The 19,982-nt window shown below is 38.0% G+C and overlaps 1 protein-coding gene across 2 annotated transcripts; it reads left to right on the top strand.

Annotated features, from left to right (window-relative positions):
- The first annotated feature begins 1,254 nt into the window (after positions 1-1,254).
- On the top strand, positions 1,255-18,645 carry aldh18a1 (aldehyde dehydrogenase 18 family, member A1). Of its 2 annotated transcripts, none has more exons than XM_088070314.1 (18): positions 1,255-1,674; positions 1,859-1,968; positions 3,754-3,905; positions 4,937-5,086; positions 5,963-6,067; positions 6,631-6,783; positions 7,518-7,608; positions 8,052-8,176; positions 8,966-9,110; positions 10,191-10,264; positions 10,462-10,561; positions 11,488-11,708; positions 12,326-12,463; positions 12,639-12,834; positions 13,535-13,656; positions 13,792-13,978; positions 15,455-15,550; positions 16,654-18,645. In XM_088070314.1, the coding sequence occupies exons 2-18, from the start codon at positions 1,878-1,880 to the stop codon at positions 16,848-16,850; spliced, it is 2,343 nt and encodes a 780-aa protein (XP_087926440.1). In that variant the 5' UTR covers positions 1,255-1,674; positions 1,859-1,877; the 3' UTR covers positions 16,851-18,645. The 2 variants fall into 2 exon arrangements, with proteins under 2 accessions (XP_087926440.1, XP_042363842.2); XM_042507908.2 differs by having other exon boundaries at positions 6,631-6,789.
- Positions 18,646-19,982: the final 1,337 nt, after the last annotated feature.

Below are 19,982 nucleotides of genomic sequence, written 5' to 3'. Positions count from 1 at the left end.
CATCTCTACTGCGGCCCTGTGATTTCTCCACCACATGGTGAAAATGACAGGTACACAAGTTAAAAGAAACAAATTGGGGCAGTTGTCATGTAACCACCTTTGTCAGCCTATGAGTTTTAGATTAATAAACTGGGAGGAATTAGAAATGAAAAGTAAGGTATTTTATGGAAAACATTTGGTTTTCAACTGTGGTGACCTTGTTTATTGCGGTAAAATATGGAGTTAACTGTGTGAAAAGTGAAGTAGAATTTGTATTTCTATCAATGATCAACAATAGGCTTCCTGATTCACGATTTTTATGCTTAAACATGATGAGTTGTGTGACTCTTCTGTCATTTCTCATGCCACATTACTTTTTGTATACTGCCAGCATTGTGTTTTATACTAAAACACCTTCCACCGTGTTTTTCCAAGACTACTATTAAAAATAGGCTTAGATTAACTGAAAAAAGTAGCATGATGATGTTAGGCCTATAGAATATTATAGTTTGCACATAATATTTTCAACGTCTTATGGACACACCGGCAGATACAACTTTCCAAACGTGGTTTTTGGAAAATGCTGCTCGAACCTGCAGACCATTGTGTCACATTGTAGTCGAAGGTTTCAATGATACATCTTGAGTTTTGTTTTTTAATCAGAAAAATTGGGTTACAGAATAACAGAAAGTAAGAGCATGCAGAAAAGGGAGACAAATGTACTTACATTTAAAGATTTAACCTACTTTTAAGATAAAGATGGCCTAGCTATATCGATAGGGCATAATTATAGATACGGGTATGACGAGATAGATATATAATTATCTGACTGTAACTTCCAATTACAGAAAATGTTTTTATTAGCCTATATATGAAACTGAGCACAATGCATACAGGCAATTAGCTTGCATTTATTTATTTATTTGTCAGTAAGTGCAAAATGCAGTACAAAAACAAACGAGGAAACAGGGTAGTGACAGGCAATGCATACATGCATGGAGGTAGATGGAGACAGGAATATAGACAAGGCAAGACAGGACACAACAAGACAGGCAACAAACATACAAAAGATAATAAGGCATGATAGTATTTGCTGATGTTGATATTCAAACCAGTTGTTTAACTGTATTGGGGTGGTTATTGAGGACGCTCGTGTGCAACAATAACAATAAATAAAAAAAAATAGAAAGAAGAAAGTTAACAGAATAAATAAATAAAGAGAGAAAACTATTATTTTTTAGGGGCAAAGTTTTATTTTGAAACGTGACACTTAAATACCACTTCCGTTAACTCGCCGGCCGGCCTGATACCACATCCTGCCACTTCACCGCCACTTCACGAGGCTTTTCCACGGGCTTTTCCCTTTTTAAAAACACACTCCGTGTCACTGTCAACGTTACTAATAACGGCAAATTAATAATAAGTCAGTTCGCAGCAGCGGGAGGTGATTTACCGACGCTGCTGTAACGTTAGCGAGGCACAGATACAGTGTTTGCAAACCGCGGTGACAGTTTCATCAGCAGCTCTGTCAGTGAGGGGAGGAGTCCGGCACATGCAGAGTCCACCTTTGTTGAAGTATTTGTGAGATAAATGAAGCATTAACCGCTCAAAGAAGATGATAAAAACTCGATAGAAGACGTTGCAGAGGGCAGGTGCAAACACAGGACAAGCTAAACAGGGACTACAGGAAGCCAAGTAAGAACAAAAGCTCTTTATTATCATTTAACAAACAGGAGGGGAAGTTGTATTTTGGGAATAACTTTTTTTTTTAATGTTTCCATTAGATATAATACACGGCTCTAATTTCTGTCTGTTACACCACAGTTTATTGTCTGTAATGCTGATATGTTTTGCGTGTGTGTGTTTCTCACTGTTACAGTAAAGGCATTGAATTGACCATGCTGCTGCGAAGGTTGGCCCTGTGTTCAAGGATCTCACTGGATTACCAGAGACACGTATGCCGGCTGCTCAGCAGACCTCTGACACAAGGCAAGCCATTCTGCACAGACACACTGTGTAGCATCAAGATGCATGGATTACAAAAAAAAACAACCCAAAACGCAACCTTTTGCACCAGATTGTTAGATAAAAAGAGAGAAAAGAGATGATTCTGTTGTAGCGTAAGGGCTTTTTAACCTTTTAACACACGGATCACTTTTCTTGTGCTGTGTTCATTTAGCTGTCAAAAGTATTATTTTAAACCTTTGAAAGTGGTTTGATTTCTTCAGTGGAAACATAGGCCAAAAGGCATTGAGCAACTTGGCAAGAATTATCCTGCAATTTTTCTTTTTGATTTTGAAAATTGTTTTTGAAAAAGTTAGGTAAAAATATACAGAAAACTATATTTATTATTGGCATAATTACATATTCAAAATTATGTTTTAGAATTGTTATTTTTGCTGCACTTTTCTGTGGGTTTTTGTGTGTTTCTTTTTTTCTGTGCTAATTGTCAGGTATTGTTTTGTAACTTTTTCCTAATTTCTTGCTAATTTTTTGAGTAATTTCTTCTTAAGTTAACGATACTGCATTTCAGTGCCAATATAGATTATTAGTAATTAATGAGACCAATAACTGATATTTGGAACTGACTCTATCAGTATTTATTATTTGTAATATAACAAACTCCAACACAAAACTCTGTTCAAATGCCTTTTTTATAAAGTCAAGTAAAAATAAAAATAAAAGAATGAATAAATAAAATAGCTCCCTGAGGTTTTACAAGTAAAAGCTTCTCCCTTGCTTAAACTTTCTTTACACTTTTAATGAATTAATTTTATTGGCCATCATTAAAATAAATGCTGATACAGATATTCGGCAAAATGCAAAGTATCGGCACGAATAATCAGCCAGACTGATAATCTGTTGACCCATTTAAATAATTAATTGATAATCAAGATTTTTTTTTTCCAAAAGATTAGTCAAGCATGACAATAATCTTTAGTTGCAACTTGAGTAAATAAATAGTTTTAGCCTTAAAAAGCTCTTGGTTTCCTTGTGACAGTAGATAAATATTGATTGTGTCCACATCATCACTGTCAGTACAGTATCTGCAGGCAGTTTTAGTGAATTCCAGACGTGCTCTTAACATACTGTGAAAACTTTGACTGAGATTTTGTGCCTGCAGGGATTTTTCTGACCCCCTCCAATCAGAACAAGATGACATGGGCCTCTCTCTCTCAGTCTCTCTCTGTCTCTGTGTCTCTCTCTATCTCTGTGTCTCTCTCTGTCTCTCTCTCGCGCTTCATTGCTCTGGAGAGATGTGTAATGTCAGCACAGGCTTTTTCTGCTCTCCCTGCTGATGTGGCAGTTTGAAGGTTGTGATTATCTGTTTCCCAGGTTACAGATGCGTGTCAGCTACAGCTTCACTCTGTTTGTCTCGGTCATGCAATCAATGAAAACCAGCAAAACATGCTTGTTTGCACATTTATGTAACATTTGAAGTGTTTTTATGGAAAAATTTATACCAATATTTTGATACATGACAAAATGTTTTTTTTAAAGCACAGTTTTTAAACGGTTGAAGGTGCTGCCTACATTAGTGTTTTTCTTTTTTTTTTGTGTTATTTTGCTTTCTGATTTCAGTTGACTTTTATTAAAAATGGGTGTCCTAAGAAAGTGACACATGTAAACTAAATGAGACTTTAGGGGGATTTTCTGTCCTTCAACAACAGTTGATAATAATAAAAAATGTAAGAATAGTCCGCTTTGGATTTTTTCCTTTTTACACATTTTCACCAATAATTTAAAATCAAATCATCTTCTCCCTCTAAACAGTTCCCCAGGGGAGGGCCAATGGCAGCTCCTTTGCACACCGCGGTGAACTGCGTCAGGCTAAGAGGGTCGTAGTCAAGCTCGGCAGCGCTGTGGTAACCCGTGGTGATGAGTGTGGCCTGGCTCTGGGGAGGCTGGCCTCCATTGTGGAGCAGGTGAGAGTCCAAATACAACTGTACATTAATGAAGTATAAAATAACAGGAAATACTGTAGACTAACTCACATACATAAATATTTATCCAAATTTTCATTTTTTTTTGTGATTCAAACTTTTTTTTAATATATTCTTTTTCTTACATGTTTAATTTTACTTTCCTTCCTCTATTTCTCCTTTAATACCTGTTAATGAGTGGGGCTACAACTTATGATTAATGTCATTATTGAATATTCTAACTATTATTGTTGCAAATAATCAGTTTTCTCAATGAGATGACAGAAAACAGTAAAACATGCCCTTTGTAATTTCCCTCAGTCTAAGGTGACGTCTTCAAATGGTATGTCTTATGCGACCAACAGTCCAAAAATCCAAAGCTCTTTAGTGCATTATCATATATGACAAAAAAAGCATCAGACTCTCACATTTAACAAGAATGAAAACTGCAAATGTTTGGCTTTATGGCTTAAAAAAACTATTAAGTCAATCTTTGATTATCATAATAGTTGCCAGTTAATTTGCTGTTGATCAACTAATCGTTTAATCAACTGATTATTGCACCTTTATTACAAATTACTGCAAAACATTTTCTTATTTACCTCCAGTGGTGCCTGGTCATGTAGGTAAATTTTGTTTTTCTTTCCCAGGTTTTTAGACATTTTTCCAATAATACAATAGGCACATTGATCTGTTGTCACTGAATAATGAAATATTCAACAGCAACATCTTTCTCTGGAAACAAAGCCCTTGTTATCTGCATAATCCACCAAACATGCTGTGGACAGTCTTCATAGGGATTGTTTTCTTTGGTAGAAAGTAGCTCCATTGAACACCATTTGCATTGTTTTTAGAAAGACACATTGCATTTCATTTTTAGTTGTAAATTTTTTTGTGTGTGTTTTTTAAACACCACATGCATTTTACTCACCCTGATATCTCAAAACAATAATATTCAAAACAAAAAAAAGATGAATAAAGATGAATCCTCTTACTCCTGTGCATCAGTCCTAATTGGGTGTGTTGTAATCCAGGTGGCCATGCTGCAGAATCAAGGCAGGGAGATGATGATTGTCACCAGTGGAGCAGTGGCTTTTGGCAAGCAAAGATTGCGACATGAGATCCTGCTGTCCCAGAGCGTCCGACAGGCGCTGCACTCAGGACACAATCAGCTCAAAGACATGGTGAGAAAGGATGGGGGAATGTGTTGTGGCTTAAGGTGATGTAGAGTAAATCAGCACTGATTCAGATAAAGAAGTCACTGTTCCTGTTTTCTGTGGGTTGATCAGTGTTCCAGCGGATCCGTAAAAAGTCTTAAAAGGCTCTGAATTCATTAATCAAAAAGTAAGGCAAAAAATAAGGTATTAAAATGTCTGAAACCAATATTTCCAAAGTCTTTAAAATGCTAAATAAAGATATTGCATTGTAAAATTTCAAAATAATTAAAATAGTATCTAATTTTTAAATAATTTATCAACTGCATTATAAACCAAATGGATACTGTTATGATAATATGTTCATGGTTTTCAATGTGTTCCTCTCCAGAATATTTTATTTTCTGCATTTGAGGTCTTACTTTTTAACTTGACCAAAAAAGTCATGTTTTATGTTACAATAAACATTTGGACAAAATTGTCTCTAACCGAAATAATTAACTTTGGTTCATGTTTTGTCCTTCAATTTTATTTTCTGTAAAACTGGTCAGAAATTGAATTCCTGAAGGCATTTAAAAGTCTTTTAAATTATTAAATCCAACTTGCCTTAACACAAAGTAACTCTGGTTGACATTCAAATTTACATGATGGATATAAAATACTGCTTCTTTCTTTTAATGTCATCATCAGGCCAGCCGCCTTACAGAATGTAGATTTTGTTTTCTACTGTATTACTGCGTATTTTCACTCTGCTACATTGTCGTCCTTTACAGAAGGGTATATGGATACGATTTTAATTTTTTTGAGAACACCTGCGCTGGCATGGCAAAGCTTGAGTGAAGCCGTAATAATGTGTTTACTCAGAAAATCAGTGTAACCAGATGTTTAACTGTTTTTGTGTTGCAGTCCTTACCAGTGCTGGAGGCCCGGGCCTGTGCTGCAGCTGGACAGAGTGGCCTGATGGCTCTGTACGAGGCTATGTTCACCCAATACAGCACTTGCACTGCACAGGTACTTATATACTCCATAATAAGATAATCGCTTTAAAATGCTTAAGAAGCACATGTATCATAATTTATTTTATTTAAAGCATCAGAAAACACAGAGGGTCACCTCTTATTTTCAGTGGTGCCGAGGTTCATACAACAAACAATTATCAAAACAGAAAAATACAAGGCTTTTACAGTATACATAAAAAACTAAAATAAAAATAAACAGACAAATTAAAAACGACAATCGATGAGATCACAACCTTGGAATTCTTGCAGTTATCAGTTAGGACAGCTTAAAATTTTGCTGAAGTGTATTACAGTTATATAGGGCATAGAAGGAAAAGGTCATCAATTAAAATGCCAAAATATTTATAATGTTGCACTCTTTCTGTTGTAGAATTGTCGGCAGAATGGATTTCAATGCTTCCAATGTCAATATTTTTTGCATTTAGAAACAAAATCCATTTACTTTTTGCACAGTTTGGAACCACTTTCAGATTTTCTATCATGCAGAGTGACACACTTTAATCCTTTTTCACTCACTCATTGCTCCTTTAATGCTCTGTTTAATTCTGCTGTCAGGTCCTGGTGACAAATCTAGATTTTCATGATGACCAAAAGAGGCAGAACCTGAACAGCACACTGCAGGAGCTGCTGCGCATGAACATCGTGCCCATCATCAACACCAATGATGCCGTGGTGCCCCCGCCGGAGCCCAACAGCGACCTGCAGGGGGTAAATGTGGGTACAGACAGCAGGGGGGGGCGACGCTGGTAGAGGTGACGATGGCAGCAGGGGTGCTGAAGTAGTTGACAGAGATAGTGTTTATATAGTGTAGACGGTCACTGTTTATTGGAATATTACAGTAGTTTTCTTTCATCCACACACACCTCTGCCACCCCACCTCACCTCATCAGCTCTGCCCTCAAACACTAAGGCATGTGCATGCTGGGAGGGGATGGATGGCTGTGCATGCACTCACTGGGAGGAGGTGCTGTCAGAAGGGAACAAGACTAACGTCTGTAGGTAGACGCCTCTTTCAACTTTTCGCCTGCAGAAATAACTAACACATCTTTTTCTTGAAGATTATTTCACTTCTCTCTCTCATTCTCATTCCACAACTAATATAGATGACTATTTGTTATGATGCTGGCTGTTGGCAAATTGACACGGTATTATTAAAACCTAAAATTGATTTAAGAATGTTTTACACCCATTCTTAACTTATGTGCCATACAAAATTATTTTTGAAAAATTATCGTACTGTCACACCCTACCAGTCCTCTTAAAATTTCCCCCTAATGGTCCAGTAGAGTGACAGCTCAGTAATAGAAGTACATACATGTTTAGATGTTCGCCTTTATTTATCAGCTTTCCTTCAGTCCTTAAGAAACAGCTCAGATGGTAAAAAGCAGATGGCTGACTTTCCTTCTCCAGGAGCTTACATCAGCAATTTTCTGGTTCTGTAGGTGATCAGCATTAAGGACAATGACAGTCTGGCGGCGCGGCTAGCCGTAGAGATGAAGGCTGACCTCCTCATCGCGCTGTCTGACGTGGAAGGTATGTGCGGTTACCACAACAACAGTCTGGGTCAGCTGTTAGGTAATAACACCATCTGTCTGCGCTCTTCACCGGGATAAAAAAACACCCCTCTCAGGGTCAACTGAGAGTAATAAGAGAGAGACAAACACAGACCTTCTGCCTTCATGTTTGAAATTGATGCTGATGGGGTCACCACAAGGTGTGTGTGTGTGTGTGTGTGTGTGTGTGTAAACACGAGTGTGTTGTGGCTGAGGGTCCATTCAGTATCAATTGAGTAGATTTAGATAGCAGAATATTATTATCAGTTGGTTGTTTATTTTTTTAAAGGTTAAATGATCCAGGCACTAGTATAAAGTCCACGTTACAGAAGTTGCAGTGTTTTTGGGTTGTGTCATGCTGCATTCTGTATTTTAGACCCGTATGTGCGCAATTAAGTTGTTTAACAACTGTCAATTTTTTAGGACTTTATAACAGCCCCCCCGGAACAGATGACGCCAAGCTCATTGACATCTTCTATCCTGGAGACCAGCAGTCCATCACCTATGGTACAAAGTCCAGAGTTGGGATTGGAGGCATGGAGGCCAAGGTACATTAAGTCCTCAATCACCGTGTTAAAACTGTGTTTATTCATGTTCATATTAAAAGCTTTTATCTTAGTAGACATTCATCAAATAGGCAAAGTACAAAGCTTCTTGTACTGTAGATTTTTATTCTACTTCAATTTTTTTACTCATGTTTAGAAGCAGGGTTCCCGCAGAAACTTAGAGTCTTACAAGGCATTGGATTCATTCATCTAAAATCAATAGATCTAAATCTAAATCAATCCATCAAAAGTCTTAAAAGTGCAAAGACATTGGAAGTAGGATTTTATAAACTGTTTTTTTAAACACTGCACTGTAAATCCCAAAATAATTGGTCTATCATTCTGTCTTTATCAGTGTGTTTACATGTATCAGTGTGTGTATAAAAATGGGTCAGTGCCATGAAGTTGTTTTGTTAATGTATCTTCAATTAAACCCTGATGACTGACGAGGTTCACCTGTAGTTATTTCAGTGTACACTGTGACTCATTGGGCATACCTCATTTTGCACTAAGGACATGTCAACTTGTAATGAAATCTTTTGCACATAATGCATTTTTTCCCCTTTTTTTCACATCTCCGTTGTTCTCGGTGTGCCAGTTTGCCCTTGTTGTTTTATACTTTTTCTTTGACTAACACACCAGAGAAGAAGACAAACAAAGGCCTTTGTGAACCAGCATGAACCAGCATGCTTTTCACATTTTTACTGAGAGTCTATATCATCTTTTCAAAAAGTAGAGACGTCAGAGAGATCATCGCTGAAATGCAGTATTTCTTTCTGTGTGTTTCTGCAGGTCAAAGCTGCCCTCTGGGCCCTGCAGGGTGGCACCTCAGTGGTCATTGCAAATGGCACCCATCCTAAAGTAACAGGTCATGTCATCACTGATATCGTGGAGGGCAAGAAGGTGGGAACGTTCTTCTCAGAGATCAAACCTGCTGGTGAGTTCACCTGGGCTGCATGCTTTCTCTCGTAGGCTCCTTTTATTAGTGTGATTGCAGTTATACTAAATTTGTAGCTGCTGTTGTTTAATACACTTTATTCGGTATGCCTAGTGGAAAGAAACGCAGTCTAATACAACAGTCCTGTAATAAATCATGTCCTCAGTAAGGTTATGATTCTTTGGTGATTATTTAGTTTAAAGAGTTTTTTTTTGTCCATTTTTAGGTGGCTGTAGTTTACAAATCAATAGCCAGAATAAATGTTGGCATTGTATGTTTACAAACCAGCGATACAATACATTTGCATGTCATAATGTAGTATAGTATAGTATTACATGGTAATATGACATTTCAAAGATGCTGTGGTAAGCATGTGGTTAAAGTTATGCACAAAAACCAATTGGTTATGGTTAGAAAAATATTATGTCAGGGTTCCCACAGTCATGGAAAACACTGAAATGTCATGTAATTAAATAAGTATGTTTTGGCTTAAAATACCTGGTTTAGGGGGCTACGAATCACTAAAAAACTGTTTTTGTTGCTTGTTGGTCTCGAACAGAAGTCTGCACTCAGCAGGTGTCTTCCCAAGGTGACACAACATCCACAATCTCCTCCACAGTCCAGTGACAAAAACAGGTCATTCCTGCGTCACTTTAGAAACAGTATGATGTGCAGGAAACTTGCAAATGTAACGCCTTTGTAGTTTGCAGAAACGTACGATACCAACATTTTGTTCTGGTGACCTGGCTGGTAGTGTGTGGTGCTGGTGAGTTGTTTTGAGTTATACAGAGTAGAGTAATATTTTGTCCACAATGTGTGTCAGTGACAAAAGATTAAATAATAGAAACACCTCTCTTCATAATCCAATATAATTCAGCAGCACCACAAACTACAGCCTCCAATTAAGAAAGATCTTTAGAGTTGAATCAACACCTCTCTGAAACCATTTCAACAAAACTAAACATTATAATATATGATTCATTGCAGGACTGTTGTGTTAGTATTAACTAGGTGTACCTAATAAACTGGCAACTGAGTGTATTTTAAATTAAATCTGTTCTGTCCCTGATCCTTCACCAGGCCCAACTGTGGAGCATCAGACAGAAATGGCTCGTAACTCTGGAAGAACCCTGGCATCTCTGCACCCAGACCAGGTGCCACATTGTTTTAAATATGAACAAAAATGTCTGTTCTTGTGTAAAAATCACATAAAATATCAGTTAACATCATTCGTCGTGTTTAAAATGTAGAAGGTTAGTCCTGAGCTTACCTCAACTGAAATATGGACAAACTCTGACCTCTTGTGGATAAATGTGTGACGTGCTCATGCTGCCTGTATCTGTGTTGTCAGAGGAGTGAGATCATCTGCCACCTAGCAGAGCTATTGACTGAAAGGAGGGAAGAGATTCTGGTTGCAAACAAGACGGACATGGACCTGGCAGTAAATGCAGGTAACAGTGAGCCAGTTTGTCGGCTTTAGAGGAGATGTAGCAGAGTTTGCAGCACTGTTTCAAGTTTCAGAGTCCATAATATTTATATATATGTATTTTTTATATGTGCATTGAGCTTATAGTTGTTTTGGAAAGTGTGGAAATATACTCTCTGGTGTTTTAGGTCCCTCTGGAAAAAAAATATTCTCAATTAATTGACGTCTTTATTTTGAACATGTAAAATACAACAAACACAGAAGTTAAAAACATATGAATAAGAAAAGACATAATGAATTTCATTCACAAATTGCCTCGATTTACATGTGTTAAAATGAGTAGGAATAAGTATAAACTTATTTAATCCTACCCCTTTACTCAGCAATTAAACTATTATGAAAAACTCCTTCGTATAAATCCTAATCATATCATATGTTCACCAGTGTACACATATACACGCCTATATTTAAATATTTACAATTCTTTCAATACTTCTGATTTACGGTATCTCAGTAATCTATTCTTATACAAAATATTATGATTACAAAAACTTTATTGTTCACAAATGGGAAAATTTGCCTTCAGTTTCCCCATAAAATCTATAAAAGACATGCCCTAAGAACATATAAATACTAAATATAAATACATATAAAAAATGAAAATAACAAGTATGTACAAAATATAAATATATATATAGAAAACAATATAAAGAAATATACGCACATACCCATGTGCATTTATTTAAACAAACTGCACATGTCTTTACATCTCTCTTCATATTTATCATATTCTTACAACAAAAACTTTATATAACCAAAATGGGCAGTTTTAGTTAATATCTCTCCACCAGAGGGCGACTCTGTCACTCTCTCCTCATGGTTTGCCTCAGTTAATAAGAGTTTGATACTTTATCACCTGATCGCAATGTGTAACCTCTCTCCTTTCTACAGGCCATTTGCCACCGGCCATGCTAAACCGTCTGAGCTTGTCACCAGCCAAACTCAACAGCTTGGCCATCGGTCTGCGGCAGATCGCCGTGGCTGCTCAGGACAGTGTGGGTCGTGTGCTGCGCAGGACCAGGGTGGCTCACAACCTGGAACTGGAGCAGATCACCGTGCCCATCGGAGTTCTCTTGGTCATCTTTGAGGCCCGACCTGACTGCCTGCCGCAGGTATTTAGGCAGAGCTGCCCAAACACAAATCTGGGAGTTTATACATAATATCTATTTATACATATGTTTTTTTCTTATTCACTGTCTTACTGTCTGTCAGAGAATCAATTTTAAAACCTGCATGTTGGTGTGTAAAGCACTGAATGGTTTTGAGCCCAAAGACATTTCTGACCTCCATTCAGACCTCTCAGGTCTTTTGGGAGAGGTCTGTTTTGTGCCCCCAGAGTCAAGACTTAGCACGGAGAAGTAGCATTTAGTTTTCTGTGCCATATATCCCAGAAAACTGTGGCTCCACTGCAACTCTCCTCTTTTAAATCATGGTTGAAGACCTTGTTTGCTGTTGCTTTTTAAATTGTATTCTTATGTTTCATCCATGTCTTAGTATAGTTTAGCTTGTTTTTATTTTTTTTCTCTTGCTCTTTAAAGACATTTTTAATTGTATTTAAATGGCCTTTTGATGTTTTATTTAGAGCACTTTGAATTCCCTTGTTGCTGAAATTTGATATATAAATAAATTGCCTTTTGCCGAATATTGACAAATGCATAAAACATAAATAAATTGATGACTTTCTTGGAATGACTGCAATGATATCACAAACCCTGTGTGTTCTCCCCAGGTGTCTGCATTGGCCATAGCCAGTGGTAACGCCCTCCTGCTGAAGGGAGGCAAAGAGGCAGCCAACACCAACCGGGTCCTCCACCAGCTCACCCAGGAGGCCCTTTCCATGCACGGAGTCAGAGAGGCTGTGCAGCTGGTAAAGTTTGTTTCCTGCATATTTACAGCAATACAAATAATGCAAACCTCATGCAGAACATTTAATAGACTGGGGGAACTCAGCAGTCTGGTCGAAATGCATCATCTCAATCACTTGATTAGAAAAGTATAGCGTGAAGCCACTGTGGTTGAAAAACCTTTATTTGTTACACAAGGTAAGCACTCGTGAGGAGGTGGAGGATTTGTGCCGTCTGGACAAAATGATCGACCTGATCATCCCTCGAGGTTCATCTCAGCTGGTGAGGAACATTCAGCGAGCAGCCAAGGGCATCCCGGTGCTGGGCCACAGTGAAGGAATCTGCCACGTCTACGTCGATGCAGAAGCCAGCGTTGACAAAGTCATCAAAATTGGTCAGCTTATATAAATCTCACTAGTGTCTTGTAACTGTAGAAGTTTATATGTACACTGTATTAGTAAATTAACACTGCTGATGAATAGTAAATAGTGGCTGCGTCACTGGTAGGCCATTTCTGTCAAATTTGTACAATATGTTAGCTTGTACTTTAATTATCTATACTTTAAAGCTGGAATTGGTAACTAAAAAAAAAAAATTGTCATATTTTCTAAAACTATCAATATATCCTGACAGTAGTAAATGAGACATATAATCAATGAAAAAAATCATGTTGTGCTTCTAATGGCATTTGCAAGAATCCACCTTGGCTGAATGAAACAACCTATGAGGGCCGTGTATAGAGCTGTCAATCATGTCAGTCACTGCTTGTAAGATGCTGTCAAACTAGGCAGAGTTGATCAAATATGACTCAAGATTCTGTTACTGCATATCCTTTTTCTTCACACCAATGTTTTCAGAAACATATTTTGGTATACTTTTTAGCTGTAGTTTCTCAGAAGCAGTGTATACTTGTAATCGTAGGAAGAGGAGGGATATCATTTTTTTTTTCACACATTATCTGTCTCCTGTTACTACTGTGTGAATATTGACACTTTCAGCACAAATAGCAAACATATTTTTTAATAAAAGTTAATAGCTGTAGCATCAACCACCGATGAATATGTCAGTAATTGACTTATATTTTCCCATTCCAGTCCGAGACTCAAAGTGCGACTACCCAGCTGCATGTAATGCCATGGAAAGTCTGCTGATTCACAGGGACATCCTCAGGACACCACTGTTTGACCAGATCATTGACATGTTGCGTACTGAACGGGTAAAGCATCATACAAAATAAGCTGAATTACTTTTTCAGTTTTTTTTTGTGAATATGCCTGATTTTGATACATTTTTTTTACAGATGGACTTACCTTATTTTTTCTTTTTTTCTTAATCTGTGTGTTGTTGCTAGGTGAAGATTCATGCAGGCCCTCGGTTCGCCTCTTACCTGACATTCAGCCCATCGGAGGCAAAGTCCCTGCGGACAGAGTATGGTGACCTGGAGTGCTGCATGGAGGTGGTGGACAGCATGGAGGAGGCTGTGGAACATATTCACAAGTATGGAAGCTCCCACACAGACGTTATCATCACAGAAAACGGTAGGTTGCTCGGTGTGTTCCTGCTTTCTTTTTTCTCTCTGCAAATTGGTAAAGTACGGCAAAAATAATGCATTTTTGCCATAATTTACCACACCTCTTCACGTAGGTGTCCGATACACCTCTCAAGTTCTCCTTCTCCCTCTCTTGATTCACCGTCCGCATTCATCCCACTTCCTGCCATGGTGAATAATGAGCAGTGACACTTTGTTGTCAGGATGAGTGCACAGCCTCCCTGTGTGACTCCATCGTAGGGGACAGAGCCCATTTGAAATGTAGAGCAGATGCTACAACGCAGTTTTAAAGACTTGTCCCTGTCATAACTTTGGGTCATGTTTAAACACATTTTTGTCTTTCAAGTGAGCCATCACTGCGCATCTTTCTAACTCATGTTGATTGAAACCTTTCTGTGCGGTGTCCAGAGTATTTCCTGATGTAACAGCTGTGGCCATATTTCATGCGGACCCTGTTGAAGACTAACATATTGTCATTTTTATGATGCGTTCATATGTCAAGCAGTTTTTGTGAATATTTTGAAAGAAACCATTTGAAGAAAGCAATCCTGCATTCAAAAAATGCATGGCAAAAAATAAGGTGCAAATCCCCCAGAAAAGGTCGAAATAGAAACATCCAGAATATTTCACACGTGTCCTCTGGTGATCAGAATAAAAGTGCACAGCATTTTGAAAAATGCAGGAGAATTTACATTTCTACAATGAAGATTATTTACACCTGCAGTGGAGGACGTGCTGCTGCCATCTGGTGACCACAGAAGGTACTTCAATTAATCAAAATGTATCCATTCATTTGTGTCCGTCAGCAAAGCAGTGAGTTTTATATGGATGATAAATACAGTAGGTAGACAGAATCAGAATACATTGACATAGATAAGTATGTAGGTGCAACAGATATTATAGACTCACTGGATAAGATACAATGAAAGCTAGATGGAAAGAAGCAATATAGAGGTCTATATTTGTACAGTGTTTCTGTGCAGTGTTATAAACATTAGTGGATTGGTAGAACATCTGTGCAGTCATCAAGAGAAAAACCTGCCTTGGCTCCTGCAAAACAAAATGAATAAATAAAAATAAACCCAATATGATTTACTAATGCAATATTTGCTGTGTATCGACATCTACAAGTCAAATTGCATCGCAACGATTTCTCCTGATGACATTTGGCCCTTTAGGTTTGTTCACATCAACATGTTAAAGATGATAGTATGGATATGTCAATTGTGTTTTGGGGATAGAAGGCATAGATGATACGAATTTAAGAGATCTTTAAGTTTTTGCTCTTATGTGTGCAAATACTTGAGACTTACTTGTGATTAGCAAACAATGACTTGGTGGGCCTCTGCTCTTATTAAGTGCCTTATCTCAACTCAAGTGCTATGGCATTGCATACATAGAAGGCTGTTAAATCACAGATAAAAGTTTGAGCTAGTGGCACCAACAAGCTGTCTTGCTGTTACAGAGGACACAGCGGAGCAGTTTCTGCAGCAGCTGGACAGCGCTTGTGTTTTCTGGAATGCAAGCTCACGTTTCGCTGATGGCTACCGCTTTGGACTGGGTATGTGGCGGTTTTATACATCAGCTGTTTTTTATTGAAACACATTTTCACTGCCAACTCGTCAAACACAGACGCTGGGTCAGTGACCCTACATGTCAAACTGTGATGCTTTAGGTACCCTCTAGCACCACTTCGCTCGGGTAATGTGTGCCCATTTGCTTGTTAATGCATTGTGTCTTTACAAAACAAACTTCCATGTTCACAGGAAATACACAGTTGCTGCTAGTTAAATGCATACAAAAAGCAAGGAAAAAATGTCCGGGGAAAAACTATATTCTTAATAACCGTAATGACATATTTAAAATTGTTACAAAATTATTATAATTTTTGAGCGCTTTTCCAGGTCATTTGTGTTTTTGTTGCTCATCGCCTTCTTCCTACATTTTGAAAGAAATCAGCCCAATTTGCATAGATTCCCAAGGGTTAAGAACATTTTACTAATGCAACATCACTTAGGTCACATGATTTGTGTGAAATACATCACATGACATACACACACATTGTTGAAATAAGTCACCATTCATTTTTTGTTTCACATGGGACACAAACAGTTGCCTCCTGGGTGAAAGTCCTACGTTTGTTTGACCCATCCATCTCCCCTTCCACCAATCCTACTTTGACTTTGTTGCTATTTATATCACGGTTGTTGCTGAGAACGTCAGATAATGATGCAGCCTTGTGCGTCGCATCATTTTTTGTGATCAAATGCTTATTTGGGTTTTTACAAGAACTGGAAGGGATCATTACATTAGCCAAAGTGCATGCCAAAGTGGTATGCAGTCAACAAAGCACATTGTGGTGGAAAGTTTGCCTGCACGTTCCCTTTCCCTCCACCTGCAGTCCCCCCCAACCCACCTCCAAGTCCCTTACATTATATATCTAGGCACTGTACACCCAAAAAGAAATCAATTCAAGAAAAACAAAAATCAAGCATCCTTGACCATGAATCAGTATTTGATAAGCTGGGAATAATTATTGTGACATCTTTTTCAATAGCCCACATATTCTCACTTATTGCCTAATATTATTTTATCTCAGATAAAGCAGACTCTCAACATGTGATTTGTTTACCGTTCTCACTTGCTGTTTTTCCTCCTCTTTAGGAGCAGAGGTAGGCATTAGCACAGCTCGTATCCATGCCCGGGGCCCTGTTGGCCTGGAGGGGCTGCTCACCACCAAATGGGTCCTGAGAGGTGACGGGCACACTGTAGCCGACTTCTCTGAGCAGGGTACCATGAAGTACCTCCATGAAAACCTGCCTGTCGGGCAGCCTCTCACTGGGCAGAGGGACAGCAACTAGACCAAAGACTTTCACAACACTCACTTGGCCTTAACATTGGTCAAAATGGTTTACATTGCCCGCCAGCTGCTCCCCTCGGGGTCTTGTAGCACATAATCGCTGATGTCACTGTTTTGAACCTCTGAAGCACACAGCATGGAGAGAAAAGCTCAAAAATCCTTTTTATCCTTTTTATCAGCACAACATGAAAGTTGTTCCTGTTCAGACTTTAAACTGTTACTAAGAGTTTACAAATGTGTTAGGTTCTACCTCAGCTTATGATTCTTTTATGAGTTAGGGAACTCATGCTCATACAAGGCTATTAAATGAAGGCTGGGACACGGCCTTTGACCCCACAGGACAAATGGGGTATTACATAGGTGCAATCTAGCTGGAGCTACAATGTCAGATATTTACAGCAGACAGTGTTAGATTTAAAAGGATGGAATCTGCTTAGGTGCTCTAACCTCCTTGTGTGTGCTTGGCCTGGAATAATGTTTTGGGTATGCTTGTATGTATATGCAATGGAACATTTTCAGTCCATAGTCTTTTATTAAACATCTTTTTTAATAATTGCGGATTTGCAACTCTCACACACATCTATTTTTCATGTAAGATATATTCTGACCCAACATCAGCTGTTGAGCCTTTCAGCAAGTGCAGACCAAGCTTTACTGCTCATGTGTTGTTCCCTAATCATATAACATGATATGACCATGTGTCTTCATTCAATAGTCTTGCTTTCATAAGCTCCTGCACAAGGTATTATGTGGCAACTCAGTACCTTCACAGTTATACAATAATTGGAGAAACTGTGAAAAGAAAGTTAACTAAACGTTTATCACAGGAAAGGAAACCGAAGTGCTCAAAATCATCTTTTTAATAATGCAATCTCAGGACATGATTTTTAAGGTGCTACTAAGAGATTTAATTTTATCATAAAATACATTTGAAAATGTCAAAATATTGTTAATTCTCAGTACCAACATGCGCTTACTTTTGCTTTTTTTGCGTGAGTAATTGTAAGTCTCTTTAGCCAATAAAAACAGTATTATGCTTTTGGGCATATTATATTCCCTAAAATATATTTAATTTATTTATTAGTGTATATCATAGTGTATTCTCACAAAACTTCCTGCTATAGTTGTTCAAATAATATCTGAAGCCCATTTTATCTTTGCTGATTGCATCACCCACATGGTTCAGACTTAATGTACTGTAAAGTGCTTCTTCGTTCATGTAACCGTTTTTTTTTTCTCTTGCTGTAATTCCAGTTTAAATTTTCTGTATGTTAAGGTATTTTGATTACATAAGTTGCTGGTCAAAGTAATTTCAGACTGAAAAGGAGAAGATGTAGCTCTCTCTCATTTTAACCAAACCCTGATGTTTTACAGATGAAGATTCCCTATATTAAATCTTAAATACTTGATAAGATTTTATACTATAATGAACATTTATACAAAAGTATCAGAAATTTACAACTTTAATAGCAAAGCAAGTTGAAATGCTTATATGCATCCATTTTATTTACTATTTTTTTATTTATTTGATCATTGTTTCAAGTTGTGCTCATTTTTCCATGCTTTGCTGCTTTCCTGCTTGTTCATCGTGGCGCCCAAAGCCTCTGTCAGAGCAGGAACAGTAATTGACAAGCTGCCTCCTTCAAGCTGGAGGGGAGAACGCGACTGCTTTTAAATTAAGCTCTGTAACATTCCAGCCTCTGAGCTCGTATCTGATGTCTTGCAATCCACACTTAAGGATTGGTTTGGGTTGTATAATAGCAGTATTGTAGAATTAAAAAAATGTTGAAAAAGAATATTTGGATATTTTTCATACTTTCTTTGATTTTTGCGCTTGAAATGTTGAGGATTTTTTTTTAACACGTATGTTCATCTCTGTCCTGGCACTAGTCTTTCTACTTTCACAAAGAACACAAATTAATGGGGAAAAAAAGTCGTGCTGATCTGAAAAACAGATGTCTAAAAAGGGCCTTTTTAAAGTTGCCCATAGGGAATTCGCATTGCTGGAAGTGGGGCAAGGAAGATGGAAGACAATACTATAGAGGTTTAATTATCCAGCCATCAGAAATGAAAAGAGGGAGAAGGAGAACTGAGACTAATAATGGAATCACAGGCTTATGTTCTGGGTTTCTCTGTTTCTTTCGCTTTTCTTTCTCTTTTTCAGCATCTAAAGAATTCATTCTCTAAAACGCACTACTTACCCTTCAATCAGCCTCCCATCACAGAGTCCAAAGGGTTCAGAGATGAAGAGGGAGACAAAACTCGGATCTCACTCTTTTGTCCTTTTTATGTGTGAAGCGATTGAAAATATCATCTAAATGACTTGAGGTAGAACAGGAACAATCCAGGGACATTGAGTATTGCCTCTTTGATGCATAGTGTTTCATAGAATTGTATTTTACAATATTGCATGCTTTACTTGTTTGCCACAGTAACAGCAGCAATTCAGGTATAATGTGTATACCCAGATGCTGCATTAACACCACTTTTCTGTGTAAGGCATAACAGGACACTTTGAAATGTTTTGTTGTGATGTGGAAGGCTTCTGTTGTCAGGTTACTGACTCAAATTTGTCTGTAGAGTTGTGGATGTTGCATTAAATTAATCACATATTTGCAGTAAACTGCAACCCTGTTTATCAGATTCTCACATTTCCCAGCTAAAACCATGCTTTGACATTTAACATGACCCGATGGCCTGTGGTCACAAAAAGTTGCTCTGCGGCCACTGAGTATTTTCTTAAGGTGGCCACTGAGTGTTATCAAGTCGCTCTTGAGAGAGTCTGCATTGACTCTATGAGATTATCCAGGGATTGAGATAAATGCCGTCCCATCATCCAGCTGATGATAGAAAATGTGTTTGGTTCCAGATAGGGATGTATTAAGATAACTGGATACAGACTTGTGCGCAGGGCCCCATTCATTCCTATGAGTTCATGATTTTATTGTGTGGATCTCTAAGGCTTTTGAAATGTTGTCAAACCGAATAACATCAAATCATGATAGTGAAACGAGTTGTTTCATGGGGGTTTACACGCTCAAAAAAAGAATCCACTGACCTATAGACATCTGTTTTGCAGTGTAAGTCAAAGGGAAAAAGTCTTTTTTGGGCCTCAGGGCATCATGTGATGGTG

The sequence above is a fragment of the Plectropomus leopardus genome, chromosome 19 (assembly GCF_026936395.1).
Source record: "Plectropomus leopardus strain MGB_pleo_1.0 chromosome 19, ASM2693639v1, whole genome shotgun sequence".
Taxonomy (NCBI): Eukaryota; Metazoa; Chordata; class Actinopteri; order Perciformes; family Serranidae; genus Plectropomus; species Plectropomus leopardus.
The sequence above is the reverse complement of the archived record's forward strand: the minus strand, read 5'-3'. Positions and strand labels throughout refer to the sequence as shown.

Coding starts and splice junctions, on each gene's coding strand:
- aldh18a1 (XM_042507908.2), top strand. CDS start 1,878: ATGCTGCTGCGAAGGTTGGCCCTGTGTTCAAGGATCTCACTGGATTAC. Junction 10,265..10,461: donor CATCTCTGCACCCAGACCAG/GTGCCACATTGT, acceptor CTGTGTTGTCAG/AGGAGTGAGATCATCTGCCA. Junction 12,835..13,534: donor TGACAAAGTCATCAAAATTG/GTCAGCTTATAT, acceptor TTCCCATTCCAG/TCCGAGACTCAAAGTGCGAC.